Here is a 19,764-nt window from a genome sequence, read left to right as displayed (position 1 = left end):
CTTACCATGTCACTTTCCAATTCCATCATCTTCTGGTGCAGGGCAGCCTCTGCTCCTTCAATCTGCTGTATCCACTAAAGGGTTAAGAAGACAGAAACATTGGGTGTGAATGCTACACATGGCATGAATTCTGTGGGTCATTCCCTGGAGTGCCTGGGTCTCCCCCTGATGTCTCTGATGTTAGTTGAAACCTCATGTGAAGACTTAATGCCACCGTCTCCCACACATCATTCATTCAACAAATATCCTCTGATGTCTACTACGCATCAACTACTAAGGAAGGCTTGGGTGGTGACTAAGAGTAGCAAAGGTTTTACACCCATGGGAGGATTTCTTGGAAACTGAAGTCTAAAGAAAGAGTGAGGGAATTGAATTTCAAGGAATACCATGCCCCATAGCTCAAGGTTATGAGTAAAAGTAAAATCTGAATATATGAAAAGTATTCCTATAATGTGGTAAAGAATGACATGTAACTTTTTTAAAATACTCAGTTTCTTGACACTCAGAACGCACCATTTGATGCGTCTTTGGGTCCTATTATATGAGTATAGTGCATACATGGATTAATGCAACCAGTTATCCGAATGGGTGTCCATCAGGGTGGATGCCGGCTTAGACCGTATGGAGGTAATTAGGCATAGCTGTGAGAGTGGTGGGGGAGCCCCCTTACCTCCTGTTCAGCTTTAGCTTTTCTTTGCTATGTGGCTTTGAAAGGTAGCCCGATGTCCCTTGAATTGCAAATTTGTATATGTCAAGTGGTATAAATAACAATGAAAAGAATTTTCAAAAATTTGTGTGAGGTGACAGTCACTAAAGTGTCCCGCTGTGAGGTTTTGTTTCTCTTCAGTGTGGACATACGACATGGCACATCTAACAATTCTACATTCTAGAGCCTTTGGAGAGACAGCATGACCAGTGCTACTCCTCCACCTCAGCTCCCGAGACCACACTCTGGTGGCAGAGCTGTGAATTTCTCATGTCTCGCCCATGTGTACGACAACTCCGTCAAGGACATTTCAGTCAACAGCTATGGCTTCGTATGTGTTATTGTTTCTGCTACCTCTTCTTTTTGCCCCCTTTTCAATGAGAAACAGATTCTGTTTCCAATTGTGCATTTTCAGGTACTGCAAACCTCAACTATTCCATTGTGAGCGTCAGTCCTTGTGTGCGGGCTCCTGCTCCGATCTGTGTGGCTAAGGCCAGTTACCATTTGCAGGAGGAAAGTGGGGAGGCTGTACACTAAGTGGGAGAAACAATCATGATATCTACAGTGTGTGATGAAGTGCTGAGCCCACTCTGCTTCCTCACTTAAAGCCATTGCAGTTCCCTTTTTATATAAAGACATACAGGACTTCTCTGTTGGAATTCACTGTCTAGGTATACACTTGGGCTGAAGATCATACTCCCAATTAGCAACTGTTGTCTAGATTCATAGTCTTAAGATCAAAGGGGGACAATTAGAACAACCTGGGGATAGAACCAAAGCAGAGTCCTTAATGGAGGAGATGACTCTAAGCTGATTTGCAAAGGTCTCACCATTGGAAAAAAACAATCAGTTATATATTTCTTAAGCTTCTAGAACAAGTCTGTGTCTTATTCATCCATGTGTGCCATGTCATTTACCAGCTTTAGACACAAGAGGTCAGCAGTACACCAGTATTGTGCTTTCAGGCTGGGGATGCAGTCAAGCCACAGAATCTATGAGGAACAATAGGTGCGCACGCGCGCGTGTACACACACACACACACACACACACACACACACACACACACACTAAAGGGACAGCCTGTAACTAGAGCAACTCCAGTTTCATCAGCTTTCAACAAAACCCTTCTTACTGGCTTCCCAGTTCGCTGGCATTGCTTGAATGATGTAACTGAGAAGGGTCTCCATTTTGATGGTGTATTTTGCAAGTGACTTTAATGTAAAAAAAAAAATAAAATCCCCCCATCCCACAGTGGTCTATACACTTCTGCCTGGTCTCACTCTCCTGGGTCAAATCTCATCAATCACATATTCAGTAATGCCAAATCAGGTGCTCAGAGCAGGTGGTGCACTCTCTTGCTCTCAGACACCAAGCCTAACCCTGGGTGATTAGAAATGCCAGCTTTGTTCGTTACCTTCTCCGCCAGCGACAGCACAGTGCTGGCCTGAATTATGGCCACCTGTTCCTCGTTCCTCAAGTTCTGGAAAAGACCAAAGAAGATCAATAAGGTGAAAATGCTTGTGACGGGTGCACCATGGAAAACGTGTGTGCCGTGAACGCGGCCTGTGTGCAAATAGCTTCTGCGTACTCTGGCTGCTAACAATTCCTCACGAAGAGTCCGGTGCAAAGTCTCGTGCTTGGTGTGACTCTATGCACACCTCATTACAGTCACGCTAGGGAAGCCAGCACTAAGGAGGAGCTGTCCCCTTAACAGTAGTTCTGACAAGATTTCACTGCTTCTCATTTTCAAAGGGAAAATGGCGCACCGCTATGAGTGGTGCTGCCCCTGAATTAACAGCCCTTGGCCCTGCTCAGAGCGAGCTGCTAAGAAGGAAGAAAAAAAAAATATAGCCTCCTGCTTCATTTTATAGGGCTGCCAACAACCCCAGTGTTTAGCCGTCTTTCCGAATGCCTGGCTGATTAATTTTACACTGGCTGCCTGTGAGCGCCAGTCAGACAGTAATTGGCTGTAATCACTGCAGATGTGGTCTGCATGCCAACCTGAATCCTCGGCCACATCTCCTTTCTACAGTGACCTTCCGGCCGTACCCATGGCTGTTGTGGCATGTGGGATTCTCTGTGAGGAGGTACATGCTTAGGCAGACATGCTGTCTGACTCGCTAGTGGCTTACACTTGGCACAGAGCCAAGTATTCCTTGACTTTGTGCAGGCCAGCCAGTCCACACCTTTGTCACACGTAATTGGTGTGTTACTTACCCCATTATCGCCCAGGATGTCAAGCTGCTTTATGAGATCAGGGATGTTGACATCCTGCAAAATCAAGGAGACTTCAGGTCAGGCACAGATGCGGCAGAGACAAGGGCACAGATGCAGGTACACTGGGCAGCTCAGAGTGGAAGCAGAAAGAGCCATGCAGGAGGTAAAATGGCCAACCAGACACAGCAGGAGGCACCCCAGGTGTCCCTCAGGAGAAAGTCCTCATGTCTTTTAGGAGGCCCTCCAGGCAATCTACTCTGTGGGGAATAGCGCCACACTATCTCAACCTTAGCATGTAAAATGTGTTCTGCTAAGTGCTAAAGAAAGAACCACATTTGATCGTGTAGGTGTCACTTTATAAGGCCTAAGCACCTCCTAAAGAACTAAGACCCTCCTTCAATTTAATCTATCAAAAGCAGCAAGAACGGGACATTAGAAGTCTCATCTCACTCAAAAATCTCATGGCATTGAATTCCGTAGCATCTGGGAAGAAGGAAGAGACTCAGGTGACTTGTTCTATCTAGTTGACTTGAATGGTGTTTCTTGAAGCACATGGTTTAATTATATTTTGCCGAGGTAATTAATACCATTTATTTTACTACATATTCCGATCCTACACCATCCCTTATGTTACTCTGATCTAAATGCCCCACTTCTGTTCTTGCCATTACCCTTTATACCTCTGTCAAACATTTCTTTCATGTCCTATTGACTTCCAAGAGATGTGTGACTATTTTTGCCCTGTACCTAGGGACTGACACACAGAGTGACCACGAGCAGCCGTTCCTTTCCCAGTTCCATTTTCCTAACGTCTGCACACACAGAGGACCCAGCGTCTGTCTGCCTACCTTCACGCCTTCTTTCATGCAGTAGATCTGCAGGGCACTCACGCCGTCTGAGAAGGGGTGAATTTGTAGATTAAATGGAGGGGATCTCCTTTCTCTCTCCTCGAAAAATATATGAAAAATAAAAAAAGGAAAGAAGAGAAGAGAAGCGGTAACGGATTAAACACTAAGCCAGTTGTCCCTTTATACTGTCTCAGCGGTTTATCAATGTGTCATTTAACCAAAAGAGAAAAAAAATTAAACTCAAGATGTACAGGCCTAATGGATTGAAGAGAATTAAGCAGTCAGTCAATTACAAACACGGGAGAAAATTTATAGATGGTGTCATCCATCCTTGAAGATTCTTGTTCAGGGAGATGTGGAAAGCGGAGGTGCAATTTCAATACTATGAATATGTATTCCCCCCAGATATCCTAGGGTGGGCCGGCTCTGAAGGTTTGTGCTGGCAAACAGCCTCTGCACATCTGATCCTCCCATTCTTTATGGGCGAGATATATAGGCTGCGGGGATAACTCCCTCGTCTCCACTGGGGCATACTGATTACTGACTTTACCTCTAGACCTAATCTGAAACAACCTCGAGACAAAGATCACTAGCGAAGCAACAGAAAAGTCAGAGGAATCTGCCAGCACCCAGAACCTCTGTCGGATTTTGTAGAATACAATGAAAATGTGGCATGATGTGTTTTATTTATTTATTTATGATGTATTTATTTATTATGTATTCAGTGTTCTGCCTGCATGTATCACTGCAGGCCAGAAGAGGGCACCAAATCTCATTCCAGATGGTTGTGAGCACATGTGGTTGCTGGGAATTGAACTCAGGACCTTTGGGAAAGCAGGCAAAGCTCTTAACCACTGAGCCATCTCTCCAGCCCCGTGTTGTGTTTTATTTAAGAAACAAATCCTCTGAAACCACCACCTTAAGTTTGTCCCCAGGAAACTAGGTACTTCCTAAGTCAGTCACGCAGCTGTTGGAAGAGCAGTCACCATCAGAACAGTTCTAAGCTTCCTCAAGATTTATCATCACCAGTCACATGGCGTGGGCAACAGTTCTAAGGTATTTAGCCTCAATTGTCACAACTGCAAAATCCTGAGCTAATTCTGTGGTCTGAATGACAGCATGACTCTGAAATGCCTAGTTCAGGCCCGGGTCCATGTCACGATCACAGCATCGTTAGCGGCAGCGTTTCCTTACTTCTAGCTCTAGGTTGCGAAACTCCAGTAGTTCATTCTGGTCTCGGGCGTCCTGTAGTTCCTGCTGTAGCCGGTGGTTCTCTGCTTCCTGTTTCTCTATCTGATAAAGCAAACCCTGGAGTTAGGCGAGTACAGCAAGGAGCACCTTGGTAAAGCAAGCAGGGATGACCTTCATGCGCTCAGTGAGTGGGATTTGCTCTGGACCGTGACAGGGGTTACGGTAGGGTTGGCTTTTCTTGTAACCATCTTTCAGGTAATTTTGGGAGGCACAAAGACAAATGTCAAGAAGAGTCTTTTTCTGAGTATGAAGGCTAGGGCTTCTGTAGTCAGTGAATCTGAAACACTCACATGTCCCCTACGGGTCAGACACAGTGTGCTGGAAACAGATATAAGGATGACATGCTTATCTCTGAAAATACCAGCTATCCCAGGGATAATTTGACTACCAATTTACAGCTTATAATTATAGATATTTATGGCTACAATCTAACTAAATTATGCCTATCACCTCTAACAATCTTTTGTATGGTGACAAGATTTGATATATACTTTTGTAGGAATTCTGAAATACAAACTAATAGCTTTAAACAGCTCATACACACAAAACTAAGAATTATAATTGCTGAACAGAGTGATGCGAGACTCCACTATATGGAATTCCAACCTTAGAAGACTGCCCAACACTTGATCAATCGGCTTCAAATGGTATTAGTGTCTTTTCTACACAGGCATATGCGAACATGCACACACACACACACACACACACACACACACACACACACACACAATCTAGAAGTCCTGATCTACACTATGAATCCAGGAGCTTTGATCCTCACCCACCTGGAAACCACTCCTCTATCTTCTTTACTACAGAGGAGATCATTCACTTCGCCGAATGCCAAGTCAGTCTAAACACTCAGAAATGGCACCTCTTTCCCTGCTGTCCTGTTGAGCTGTTTGCTGTTTTTTTTTTTTTTTTTTAGTTGCTACCAAATTGGTTTGTTTTCTAAGACAGGGTCTCTCTGCGTGGATCAGCCTGGCTTCAAACTCTTGGTCCCCAGTGATCCTCTGGCTTTAGTGTTTCTATGGGGACTATAGGTACCCAGCGCCACACTATTGTCCTTTATGACCTTCTCAAGGGCACCCTGTACAATCTGATGAAGCGTGAGACATGGGGTGAAGTCAGATGTGCACCAATGTGCTTCCCTTCAGGCAGGGATCACGGCTGAGACCCCTGTGCATTTGAGGAAACCCGATGGTCTTTATGCACTGCCTTCTCTGTCTCTAACTATGAAGGAATCATTCCACACAGTGGCAGTTTAACAGCTTAAATGTAGCAATACAAACACAGGAGCTTTCATTTTAGAGTGGATCTTATTTTCCAAAACAAATAATTGAAAATAAAATATTTGGTGTGTGTGATTTCTTTTGCTGTGTGTGTGTGTGTTTCTGATTTTGATATAGAAGACATAACTCAAAAAATTCTTTTTGCCAAAAAATATATATATATATTTATATCAAGAGACGAAAGGAAACCAGAAAGCACACTGGAATCAGGTGCTGATAAAGGACCATAACAACCCATCCTGGGACATCTCTGGGACTAGCGGATAGCAGCAGCAGAGCAATGGGGAGGAGCTATGTGACATATGGCATTTTCTGATGGGATCAACAAGGGTTTTGTTTCACCATGCACCCTATCAACTTCTCTGTCTTTCTGTCTGTCTCTCTCTGTGTTCCTGTACTCTTCCCACCTCATGCACACACACACATGTGCACACTAATATGGGCGTGAGTAGCACAAGAGGCCAGAAGAGGCTATTGTATCCCTTGGAGTTGGAGTTACAAGCACTGTAGGTGCTAGACTTGAACGCTGGTCCTCTAGAAGAAGAGCAAATGTTCCTAACTGCTGAGTCAGCTCTCCAGGACCTTATCTTGGACATCTGTAGTCTAATGAAATTTCAGGTTTTTTTTTTTTTTTTTATGAATTCACTCAGATCATAAAGGGGGGTATCCTTCTTAGAATCTTATCACTGGATCTGCGATCCGGTATTGGAGGAGATCACCGGATCTGGTGGCTACTGATACAATCAGAACAGTTGCTTACCGATTTCAATTTATTGCTATGAGTGACTTTTCTTGTCTCTCCTTGTGTCTCTATTTCACTTTTTACTTGTGTGTATCAGGGATTGAACACAGAGCTTTAGGTGTGCTATCACTACCACTGAATCCTTGTTTTTTCTTTTTTTTTCTTCCAAAACAATCTCACTAAGTTGCCCAGACTAGCCTTGAACTCCCTGTGTAGCCTCGGGACACCTTCCTATGTCAGCCATTTGAGTAGCAAGCCACTTGTGCTAGCAACCCCCCCGCCCCACGCCACATTTCTTTATAGAAACCTTGAGGTCTGAATTTTGGGTACTGGCCACCTCCGTACCTCAGTCCTGCTACATCTTCAGAAAGACAGGATGCACTAGCCCTGTCAAACTAGAGGAAAGCAGACAGCTTTTCCGTCCCACTCTGACGAGGACATAGTGGTAAATTTTTACTAGCTATCAATGAGAGAAAAGATTGAGGAGAATAATGTGGAAATAATTTTGAATTGACCAGCAGAAAAATTCTTCTGTGTTCAAAAGCTTTAAAGTCAGTTTCTGTCAAGGGTAAGATTCTGTTTGAAATCTCTAATTAGACTGCAGAAAGAATGCACCGAAGGAACCTTTAACCTTGAAATGTTCTACGATGTTAAATTACCTCAGATCAAAAGCCTGGGGTTAATTATGTCTATTGGTTAGAATCATATCTTAGTTTGTTGACCAGTTTCCTAGACTTGGTATTTTTTGTTTTGGATGCCCCTAAAACATCAATCTCTTCCTTTAATAAGTAAAAGAAAAGAAGCTGGGCAGTGGTGGCACACGCCTTTAATCCCAGCACTTGGGAGGCAGAGGCAGGCGGATCTCTGTGAGTTCGAGACCAGCCTGCTCTACAAGTGCTAGTTCCAGGACAGGAACCAAAAGCTACAGAGAAACCCTGTCTCGAAAATCAAACAAACAAACACACAAAGACCAGCAGCAACAACAACAATAAAAAAAAAAAGTAAAAGAAAAGAAAAAGCCAAGCTCAGCAAATATGTCTAAAAGTGAGAATATAGTCTGTGAGAGTCAGAGCACAGACATATTCGGTCACTTTCTCACACGAAACAACATGTGCAGTGAGATTTCTTTTTTTAGGGGGGAGGTGGGTGAACAACCACACAGGAGATGCTCATGGGCACATGTGTGCACTCACACATCATCAACACGCACACAGCACACAGCATATATACAGTACATATATGTGGTTTACACATCGCTGGGGCACAGGAATCACGCCCTCACAGGTCTGCAGCCATGCACGAGCGCCACTTCACTGATGGTGATGGCAGGGAGGGATGGGATGCGGTCGAGCACGCAGCAGAGGACAGAGCAGCGGTGGGAAAGCCTCCCCTTCCCTGGCCCCTGTGCCACTCCTGAGAGCACCCCCTGCTGCTCCTGGATCATCGTTCTCTCCTCTGCCCCACTAGGATGGTGCGCGCCCAACATACCTTTTCTAAAAGCTCCTGGTTTCTCTTAATGAAAAGTTGTTTATCTTCTACCCAGTGTGAGTCCTGTTTGACAAAGAATATCGCGCAGTCAGCATTTCAGAGGGCCACGAAGGAATCTGTGTGCTCAAACCAGCCGGCCAGAGCCGTGTTCTTCCCACCCAGTTTGCCTGCACAGAGTAACTGGTTCTGGCAAATGATGCCCACCCTTGCCGGCTATGTTTTCAAGAATTCTGGGGCCAGAATTGCCGGGACAATTTAGCCCTGGTTCCATCGTCTCTTACTATCGCTACCTTTTCCAGTCTGAATAATCCAGGACCAGCCTTCTGGGGACTCAGAAGTGACCACACAGGCAAAAAAAAAGTGAAACAGGTCAGAATGCACACGGGCTCGATACATATGAATGGAAAACATTAAAATGCAGAACCATATATGGAGCACGGAGGCAAAGAACACAGCTTGGGGAGGGAAGCTCTGCCTTAGCAGTTGGTGACTGCTCTAGGCCACGTCCATCTGGGCGCCCCTTCCTCTGGTCTCTCTCTTACCCAACTTCACTCACCGCTGTGGCTGGGTTTGCACTCTGAGAGGATAGCAATGGGGACAGGAATGGTTTACATTCTGACACAGTTTGAGAAAGGTCACTGTGGTTAGCCAAGCCATGTCCTGGGTGTGGCCCATGCATAAGGTGAGCCGGAGGAGAGGCAGCCTGAACCAGCTGCAGAAAAGCTAGCAACCGAGCACCTACCTGCCCCTTCTGAGCTAGCGTTGCCTCCAGATCTTCGATTTTGGCCTTGTATCTTTGCACCTCTGCCTGGAGCTGCTCTTGTGCCTGGGGAGATCAAAAGTCCAGAGTTCAATGAGTGACATGGCCATGCCCTTCACTAGTGCTCAGCAGATTCGTTTGTGTGGGGGAGGGTTATTCCTCTAAGTTGCCTTTACAATCCAAGAAGATCTAGAGTCTTGACAAACGTCCTTATGGTCCCATTTGTCATCCCATGAACATTCACGCTCTCCAGCAGCCACTAAAGGATGGTGGATACCCATCACACTCCAGACTCCACCTTGACTTCACCTCTGGCCCGGTGACATCCCTTTTTTTAAAACCCTTTATGGTAACTCACTGCTGATCTATTTAAATGAACTTCTTTTCTGAGGAGAAATAAGTCTTATTTTCCTCTCCGAGTATGACTGTTTCTTTCAGAGCCAACTTTCTGCTCTGGTAACTAAATCTAAGTTGAAAACTTTTTATTTTACGTTTTATAATAGTACATGTACATCTCTATCTATCTATCTATCTATCTATCTATCTATCTATCATCTATCTATCTATCCTCTGCAGTATGAAGGGTTAACAGATACTGACAGTGAAAACCTCAAATATGATAGTATTGAAGAAAATACATGAACATCTCTTTCTGATAATAGCTGGCCTGTCTGCTTCAAATCAAAGTTTAGTCTTTAGTATTTATCACCATGTGTGTATGTGTGTGTGTGTGTGTGTGTGTCTGGGTGTGTGTGTGTCTGGGTGTGTGCGTGCGCACACTACCACTTAAAAATAGGTACTTGTAGAAAAGAAGAGTGCCAATCTATCTTGTAAATGACTAAGAGTGGTTGCTGTGGCATCTCCCAGCATCGTGTGATTCCTTCAGAAAGAAAAGTGGAGCAACACCACTGCAGAGATGTGCTCCTTCTTGGCTCTTACCAAAGTCCATAAGGCAACTTGCTAAAGTTTTTTAGGTGGCCCCAACTCTGCAGCTTAAAGGCTGGGCTCAAGCCCTAGCATCAGGACCCCGGGTAACTAATTTAACTTTGGCTGAATGAATGAATAAATAACTTTCTTTCTTTCTTCCTGTCTTTCCTTCTTTTGAAGAAATTCTTATAACTGACAATCATGACATTCTAGAAAGTAGATCCAGTAATACTGGAACAGTAATTCAAGTTTTACCACACCTAGCTGTGTGACCTGTAATGCGCAGGTCCATTAATATTTTTGGTCTTAAATTCTCTTACAGAAGCATCTGACTTAGGAGCTGACACAAGGGCTCATTCGAACATCGTCTGTGAAATTCTTAGTGAGATGTAGATGTAATGTTTTACACTTTTTAATTAAGAAAAGAAAGTGGCTTAATCAGTACTTTTGAAAAAACAAAATAACTATTATTTTTAAGCAAAGAACTTAATAAAACGGATCATTAAAATCCAACATGGGTTAGACAATTTAAGTTCTCAAGAAGTGAAAATAAGAAACACACACTCAGCTGTCTTTAAAGGAACAAAAGCATTGATCTGTGTTTGGATGTGAAATTGGTTAGGATTTAATAAAAAACAAAAGCCTCAGAGGACAAAAGGGCACAGAGAAGGCTGTGTTGCTGACATTTTAATGTCCTTGGTGCTTTAATGATGCAACCTCTGCAAGTGGATTCCAGGCCCTCTTGCAGGTCCACACTTACCTTGGCTTCTCTTTCAGCATCTATGATGCCTCCAGTCTGCTCCTGCAAGAGGGCATATGCTCTTTGGAGGGCTTGGTATTCTTTTGTTAATTGTCGAAATCGTAACTCAGATTCTTCAGCAGCTAGACTCTGGAGGGTTGAAATGCAAAAAGTCCAAAAGTAATTATGTTATGTTTGTGTTTTATGTTCTGTGTCAACAGTGACATTTGTCTACTTTTGTAAAGAAAAGATTTATTTGATTTTATTTTTAATTCTGAATTATAAGTGAAAATGTGAATACAGACTATGTTCAAGATAGATGGTGGAAAATATGTAAGACATTATTTTAATGAAAGAAATGGTTATTAATTTTTACAATAATGATCTCTTCCCATTTGATCTTGAATAATACCCAATTTTAGATCCAAACTAAGAAGTAATACCCAAAGTTTGGATCTAAATTTCAGGCAAGGATTCTTAAAGCTTTACTCTCATTTCTTTCCATTCATTCAGAGACATAAATAGATCATTAGTTTGTGGTTAAAGTTCATCCCTACTAAATCATGACACTCCCTCTCAGCCCCAGTACTTAGGTTTGGGGCATAATTCAACTATCACCAGAGAATTGTTCAAAAATGTGGAATGAGAGCCGGGCAGTGGTGGCACACGCCTTTAATCCCAGCACTCGGGAGGCAGAGGCAGGCGGATCTCTGGGAGTTCGAGGCCAGCGTGGTCTACAAGAGCTAGTTCCGGGATAGGCACCAAAGCTACAGAGAAACCCTGTCTCGAAAAAAACAAAAAAAAAAATGTGGAATGAGGAGGTACGAATGAAGTTTAGTTGGGAAAGTAATTGCCTGGCATACACAAAGGCCTGCTTCACTTCCCAGAATTATATATACATACACATAATATATACATGTACACACACACACACACACACACACACACACACACACATATGGAGGAGTTGTGGTGTCACCTGAAATCTCAGAACTTGGAAGGTAGAGGCAAGAGGATCAGAAGTTTATGCTCATCTTTAGCTGTCTAAGGGGTCTGGGGACAGCTAGCATTACGTATAACTCTATAAAAAAATAGTGTAGACTGAGTGGTTTCATTCCCCTGATCCTGACTTGGTAGTTGTGTTCAGTGGAGCTGAAACCTCTGGATAGTTCTGAAGATGGTGGACCACAGAACAAGGAGTTTAATTAGACACTGCTTTACACTGAATCTAGAAGCCTCTTGGACTTGCTCTTCCTTTCAAGCCTTCCACAGCTGAAGATCTTTGGGAAGTCACTTTTACTGTGAGGTGAGTAAGCAAATTACAGAGCCACAGAGAATGATTGAGACATCTCTAGAGAGATTCCATGTCATAGATGACGCTTACTTTCAAGAGATGTCAAAGTGGAGCAAGATCTAAAGACTGGTCATGTTCACAAGATCAGCTTGTGTTTTTCCTTCCCCTTAGAGGAAAGATTTGGTGACAATATTGTACAGGACCAGAGGAAAGAAAAAGCTTACTTCATCTAAGTCATCATCGGGAGTGGCAGGGGTCCTGTCCGTTCTAAAGGAGGCCATGGATGATGTTTCTGAATCCATGGAGTCCTCGTCATAGCCAATGAATGGATCCAAAACAGGCCTCTAAGTGGAGAGAAAGTATAAACTTACTAACATAACTAAAATCAGCGAAGAATGTCATATCCAAGCTCCATTCACTGTGACAGATACAGATGAGCAGTTCTTTGGTGAAGTATAAACACTAAGCAGGAACACAATGCCAATCCATCTCTTGCCCATGTTTTTCACTTCTGACACACTTAAAAAAAGTGTGTGACTATTTGGCTGTCTTCTAAAGCCATCATAATCTGGTTACATTAACTTCTGTCATGATGAGTCAATACATTGTGCTCTTTTAAGTATTTAAAATTGGCCTAAGGGGTTTGGAAAATGGAGGCATCCATGTTAAGGAGGTCATGGGGTCTTCACTCTAGTTTTCCAGTCCCACATCCAACCCAAGTGACATGCATGGTAAAAAACGAACACAGAAATCAAAACAATGAGCTATGCATTGTAGGGGCTATAAAAGTAATGGTGTACTGAGGTCATTATCAACACTTCCCAGATGATAATAATGCAAACACATCAATCAATTATAGACAGATATCATAAACTAATATGATTCAATGGAAGATATTGATCATGTATATCTCTTACATGTTCTTAGGATGTAACCCACACACTTGTCAGAAAAACCTTCTAATATTAAACCCACTGGCTTTCCTTTTAGAGGAAGTCATAGCTTTTCAGGTTACGGCACAACAACACAGTCATTTTTCAGACTAAGAAATGTCAAGAGATTATTTTTTTAAAAAACAAATCAAAAACAAGTAGTTCTCGTGGTTTGCCACAGTTCAAGACCATCTGATCTATCACGTCTTTGCAGGAAGGTTCCTTGGAACGCCTTCCCTTCCTGGCTCTTGGTGGCAAATGCCCGATAAAAGTTTCCTCATTACCTTGATTGGCTTTGAGCTTCTCCTGTGCTTTCTCCTACGGATGAGTTTTTCTCGATCCTAGAAAACAGAGAAGGACTTTTCAGATCAAAGGTTGTCGCACATCTCTCAAGAGTTTTGTTATCTCTTCCTTCTGCCTACAGAGGGCATCAGATCCAAGAGAGCCTCTGAGGACGGATCCAGGCAATAGAATTCACTGGCTGAGCTATCTGTGGCCTTTTGTTTTGTTTTTCAAAGAGATGGCTGTGTTCCCCTGAGAGATTATATATTTTTATTTGAAGAATGATTTTATTTTACAAATTTGGTGGTGTTTGGACATGACTTGTCAATATTTTTGGAGTATGTATATTATAATTTTCCTGCCATATAATCAGGAAGTGTTCTGGGTTCCTTCATTTTAGACCTGAAAACAGGGGGCCATATGAGTAGTTGTGTTCTCCGATGCCCACAATTATGTTGCATTTGTGTGAGAAAATATTGTTTCTAGTTAGAATATACATTTATTTTTTACATCTTGTCATCTCTTAGCATAGGCAGGTGTCCCTTGATTAGTTTGAGTGAGGATGGGGCAGGAAGTGGAGCACCTACTCTGTTGGGGTCACTTGGTTTTGCTTTTGGCTTATTTGAAGGAGACACGGCTGTGGTTTTCTGAGAATCTTGGTGAATACCTACGAACTGTGAGCAACTTTGCGACCTGTAAGGTGTGAGCATAGCTCTAGCTACTGGGACAACTTGGGATTTATGCATTAAGGACTTTATATTTTTACTGCAAATTTGGGCCAGATGGAGCTACCTGATCAATAGGAAATCTACAGCTTAATTTGAGGGTTTCAAAGTCAGTATGTCCCTAGTCCAGTGACTCCATGAGATACAAGAGTTATCAAGGTAGAAATGAGAATCCCAAGCTTCAGCTTACGTTTGAATATAATTTAAAACATTGGCATTTAGACTTTACTTTTTGTCTTTATATATAAAATATTTTGATTGTGGATCCTCACTATAGCTAAAACTTAAAAAAAATTACACATTGTATATTCTCTTAATCTAAAAGGTGCAAATTATATATGAACAATGGATGAATTTTTTCAAGACAGGATTTCTCTGTGGAAGAGTCCTGGTTGTTGGTTGTCCTGTAACTAACTTTGTGGACCATGGTGGCCTTGAACTCACAAAGATCCACCTACCTCTACCTCCTGAGTGCTGGGATTTAAGGTGCGCACCACCATCCAACAACAGTGGACAATTTTTAAAGGGAGAGTAGCAAGTAATTGCAAACAGAAGTAGACTCTTTCACTTCCAATGGCAGTGAAACAAAGTTCACCTATTCTGGAGATTATTGTGTAACAGCCCCCACCCCCACCCCTATGATTAGTTCAAATCTACAGGCTTTGGATTATTCTTGAAATAAAAAGAAATAAAGATACCATTCTCAGAATAAAGACAGAGAGGCGAAGAAGAAGCCTGAAGGCTTCAAGAGGTCGTATCCTACTATGCTGTCAATAGTAACCTGAATCAGATACAAATAGGACCTAGTCAACAGGAACTGAAGTATCTATCCATAAAGTGTAGACTGCAATTCCTGCTCTATTACAGAATTCTGATGCTTTTCTTCATTCACAAAGCCTTTAACAGATTGTATCTATGTGCTATGTGCTGATTAGGTGTTAGAAACAAGGAGTATATGGTCCTGTTTTTGTAGGCAGAAAATTGAATTGCCGAGGCTCAGGAGACTGACAGTGTAAAGCAACTATAAGATCCCCAGATCTACCCTGTATACTTACCTAACAATGGCTCTGAAAAGTCCCTTAATGAGGCTCATATTCATGCTTCTAGACTAGTTGGCAAATGGTTAGAATGGAAGGTGTAAATCAGTTTAATAATATAAACGTTTTGGGCTAGAGTTTCTTGTTCATAATTACATGCTGCACACCTGAATACGGGCATTTGGAGTTAATCCAAAATAATGAAGGGTTTCCTGATGTGTTGGGTGTTGGCTCCTCGTCCTTGAAAATGGCTAGGGCTTTGCAGATGGGTACACCTACCCTTGTGAGCTCGTCAATGATGTTCTGTTGCTCTATGACCTGCAGTTTCAGAAACTCTGTCTCTTGTTCTTCATTAGCTTGGTCAAGGTCATTCAAAGACTTCAGTTTCTTTAAGGGTGGGTGAGATGTTATTTTTTCTCTCTAAATTGGAGAAGAAGAAATTACAAGTGGAAACCTCAAAGATCCCCAATTTTAGTAATTGGTAAATTTGTAAAAATTGTGTCCCAGCTAATTTGAATCCTGTCCCCTCTTGGTGACAGACCTTTATATTTACCAACTAAAACCCTGAAGTACATTTTATCTGCTATAACACATTGAAGTCCTTGGCAATGTTTTGGACATTTCTATAGTCAGTTTATCTTGGAAGTCTTTTCAGGAATGTATGATCATATCAGTCATCCATATATAATACAAGCCACGATATTGATTTCCCAGCTATCAAGCAAGCTAAAAGGCAGGCATGAACCCCCTCCATATTACTGTGGTGTAGGAGCCACACTGAGGCTTTGCTTCTCCACATGTAAGTGTTTGAAGAGTGAGTGTATCCCCTTCTCTTGCTTTCCTTGCTTCTTCAAGGGGAAGTCTAAGTAGCATATGAGAAACAACCTCAGAACAACCCACTAGGTCATGGGCCCCAGAGGAGGAAGCAGCGGCTTCTGCAGCGTCTGCGATACACACCATTTCTGAGTTCTCCTTGGTTACGGCTTTCAGTTTCTCCTCCATGCGCTGCAAAGACACCATCAGCTCATCGTTTCTCTTGGCGAGGCACTTGTTCCTTTCCAGGAGAGGTTTGCATTGCTTTTCTGTTTCCCGCACACGTTTTAACTGGAAATAAATAAGATAAAATGGATTTTTGTGTCCTGAGGAAAGTAGGGCAGGAGGGGCCACGTGTTAAAGAGGGAAAGCACCCTTCAATTACCTGACCTGTTCCAAGACTGATCACTACATTCCCATCCTCCATTTAGCCAGCCAATATTTTTTTTAGTTTCATTTAATGATTATTCTCTTCTCCTCCCTCCCCCACTTCCTTCTTTTTAGAAGGAATTGCTATGGAGGTCTAGTAGACTCAGAACTTACTATGTAGAACTAACAAGCATGGAACAGGCAGACTCCTCTGGCTTTAGTCTTCCCAGTACTGTGATTAAAAACCATGAGCCACAAGGCCTGGCTCTAGAGCCTTTTCAACACAGTCCTGTCTGCTACCTTAACAGAGGCGCCACAGATGCTCCTGCTGCTTCTGAAAGTGGCCAGGAAAAGCCCAAAGTTCTCTTTGCTCCCATTCACTTCCCTCACCTCGTTTACCCATGCAGGTCTGAACCCACTTCCTGATCCAGCAAGGACCTCTCAGTGGCTCAGCAGCAGATAGAAGCACAATTGAAGTTCATGGTCATTGGAATCTGGTTCCAAGCCTCATTCTCTGCAATGGCACTGCCTCCTTCAAAGGTCTTACTGAAATCTCCTCACGAAGGCATGTGTTTTTCTGTTGCTGTCACAGGACCTGTTCTATATTTCACAGGATGCTGAGCAGCATCCCTGCCCCTTGTCCTGCTGATGACAGTAACACCCTGCCAGCTGTGATGATGACATATGATGACCAAGTTGCCTTTCATTTAGAAGCTAAATGTACGAATGTTGTCTTGTAATCAGCAGCAGCCCTTCCTTTCATTTTCAAAACACTTCTGCTTAGTTGATGTATTATAGGTCAAGCTATATAGACGGATTAGATTTCTATGTTGAATTTGTAATGATCAGCTCATTCTTTTTATCAGAAGATTTCAAAGACCATCACTCCTTCCGTGGAAATCTATGATTTGGGGAGATACTGAGGAAGGAGAAAACTGCCTATGATTGAAAACAACAAACAAGACTTTGTAATTCTTAGCACTTCCCCAGCCCCATCCTAATCTCAGTATGAGAACTACAGTTTTATGGTGATGTCAAAAACATGGGATTTACTTTTAATAAATAATCTGGCACAACATCTTTTCAGTTTTGGTGTCTGAATCAAGAATATTAAATTTTGAGTACGTATAAAGAGAAATTATTCACTGGGCTTATTATTGAGATATTGATCTCTTCTGGAAGTTAATGCTCTGTGTTTTCAGTAGTTGAGTCTCCTCATACAGTTCACAGGAAATGCACATAAGCATGAAGGGAAAGAACTGTCCAATTGTAGCACAGCATCCAATCGCAACAGTTCCAAAGCACCCAACAGAGTGCTTCCTCAAAAGGACATGCCTTCATAGATGAGAGAGACTGAAATTGTATATGTATGGTCCATCATGAATACACGTATGCATATATATGAATAAACAGAGGCTCGTGTAGACTCTATGAAGCCCTGCTATAGTTTAACTAATAACAGAGAGACCTGAGGTCAAGGAAAGAAAGAATTTTATAATCGTAAAGGGTCGATATGCTAAAGCCATTATCAAATATTAACTTATGCCTATCAAGTAACATAAATTTAAATATGTATAAGGAAAAATGGACAAAGCTAAGAAGAGGCATATTTGTTGAGAGAAATAAGCAGACAAAAATATTAGAACTATATAGAAAATTTAAAACAAGGCAACAAATGAAGGAAAACTTAACTGAAGATGCACAGCACTTCTTCCTCTCCCGGGAATATGGCATATTTCTAAAGTGACTGGACTGGTTAGTTTTTGCCAGCTCAACACAAACTAGGGTCACCTGAGAAGAGGGAACCTCAATTGAGAAAATGTCCCCCGGATACTGGCCTATAGACAAGCCAGGGAGACATTTTCTTGATTAATGATTCGTGTGGGAGGACCCAGTACCCTGAGAGCAGTATTGACTCCTGGTAAATGGTCCCAGGGTGTATATGAGAACAAACTTAGCAAGGCATGGGCAGCAAGCAGGTTAGCACCATTCTTCCCCAGTCCCTGTTTGATTTCCTACCTCGACTTCCCTTCACAGTGGACTGAACAGAACATATAAAGCAAATAAGCCCTTTCCTACTCAAATGGCTTTTGGTCATGGTGTTTTAGCATAGCAATAGACAGCAAGTGAATATGCTGACCCTGTGCTATGGTCAGAAAGAATATTGTAATACTTCCATGGCAACAAAATGTTGCAAAGTGTGGCAAATGTTATGAAGTAACTAATAACAGAAGATGATTAGAAAAATCTCTAGAAGTTTAGAAAATGAGCAATACACTTTTCAGAACAAGTTGCATGATATTATTTATGAAATAGCAATACATGATAACACTCCAAACTTGTGAGAGTTGTCCAAAAAATAAGATTTCAAGAGAAACAATGGCCCCAAATTCAGGGAAAGGCTAAAATTACTTTTACATAAACAACTTCATCAAAATATAAGCTACAGAGCATTATGTCTAAATTTCTAATTTCAAAATGTTCTAAAGTTATTAAGAAAATAATGCAGAATGGAGAAAGAACAAAATGCTGAGGACAGATTGTACCGGAAGACCAGCAGGCCAGCAGATATTTGACAGCTCCCCCAAACTCCTTAGAAAAGATAAAATCAAAACAAAGAAGAATACACCTCATGACCAAATGGTGAAAGGGAATGATTATCTGTGAATGTTGGCAAAGATATGGAAACACTGAGGTCCTCCTGCATTGGCACTGAGAACATAAAGTGTTGGAGCAACCTCAGATTTCAACTGACCACATTGCAGGATCCGAATTCCTATGTCCAGGGGGAAGAGGCACTTTTCTTCATCACCGATACCTAGCAGTCCCCGTCTAAACAGCCTAAATGTGCTTAGAAACTCCAAAAAATGTTCCAGAAGAATAGCTGCATGTATTGCAATAATGTTAACTGGATGCTGTAGAGTAAGGAAAGAAAACAATTTCACACAGCTCAAAGGAGATCCTCACAGGCAAACTACTGAGCCAAAGAAGCCAGGAACACAGACATAATATGCAATTATGTTTTTAAACTTATTATGGTGGATATCTGTACAGAAACCAGAGTGGCGCCATTGTTAATTGGCAACATAAAGCATTCTTTCATAGCCTAACATCCAACAAAACACACGATCGAAACAGTTTGCCTACAACTTACCAACTCATTCCGTTCATCTCCAAGCAAGGTGTTCCTATCTTCTAACTTTCTTATAGTGGCATTCAATTCAGCTATTCTCTTTTGATTTCTTCTCAAATCCTACGCATGAGAATTAAAATGAGCATCTCTTAAATATTACTTTTCAAAGCCTAGAATACTATTCATGAAAGCAATAATGTCCTTTCTTGCAA

General features: G+C 42.1%; 1 protein-coding gene across 3 annotated transcripts in view; it reads right to left on the bottom strand.

The window, feature by feature from the left end:
* Positions 1 to 19,764, bottom strand: part of LOC121453293 (janus kinase and microtubule-interacting protein 2) — a 148,114-nt gene that overhangs the window by 19,269 nt on the left and 109,081 nt on the right. For 2 of the 3 annotated variants that reach the window (XM_041659947.1, XM_041659948.1), the window contains 13 exons: positions 19,574 to 19,672; positions 16,195 to 16,341; positions 15,517 to 15,657; positions 13,478 to 13,534; positions 12,486 to 12,605; positions 10,989 to 11,117; positions 9,284 to 9,367; positions 8,542 to 8,604; positions 4,966 to 5,064; positions 3,772 to 3,870; positions 2,924 to 2,977; positions 2,121 to 2,186; positions 6 to 74 (listed from right to left, as the gene is read on the bottom strand). In XM_041659947.1, coding sequence (XP_041515881.1) covers positions 6 to 74; positions 2,121 to 2,186; positions 2,924 to 2,977; positions 3,772 to 3,870; positions 4,966 to 5,064; positions 8,542 to 8,604; positions 9,284 to 9,367; positions 10,989 to 11,117; positions 12,486 to 12,605; positions 13,478 to 13,534; positions 15,517 to 15,657; positions 16,195 to 16,341; positions 19,574 to 19,672 — 1,227 coding nt within the window. The remainder of the gene's footprint in view (positions 1 to 5; positions 75 to 2,120; positions 2,187 to 2,923; positions 2,978 to 3,771; positions 3,871 to 4,965; positions 5,065 to 8,541; positions 8,605 to 9,283; positions 9,368 to 10,988; positions 11,118 to 12,485; positions 12,606 to 13,477; positions 13,535 to 15,516; positions 15,658 to 16,194; positions 16,342 to 19,573; positions 19,673 to 19,764) is intronic. The other variant, XM_041659949.1, reaches the window with a different exon arrangement.

Source organism: Microtus oregoni, unplaced genomic scaffold (assembly GCF_018167655.1).
Source record: "Microtus oregoni isolate MIOR12 unplaced genomic scaffold, Mior012 000011F_ref0000422, whole genome shotgun sequence".
Classification (NCBI taxonomy): domain Eukaryota; kingdom Metazoa; phylum Chordata; class Mammalia; order Rodentia; family Cricetidae; genus Microtus; species Microtus oregoni.
Note: the sequence above shows the minus strand (reverse complement) of the source record. Positions and strands in the feature narration are given on the sequence as shown.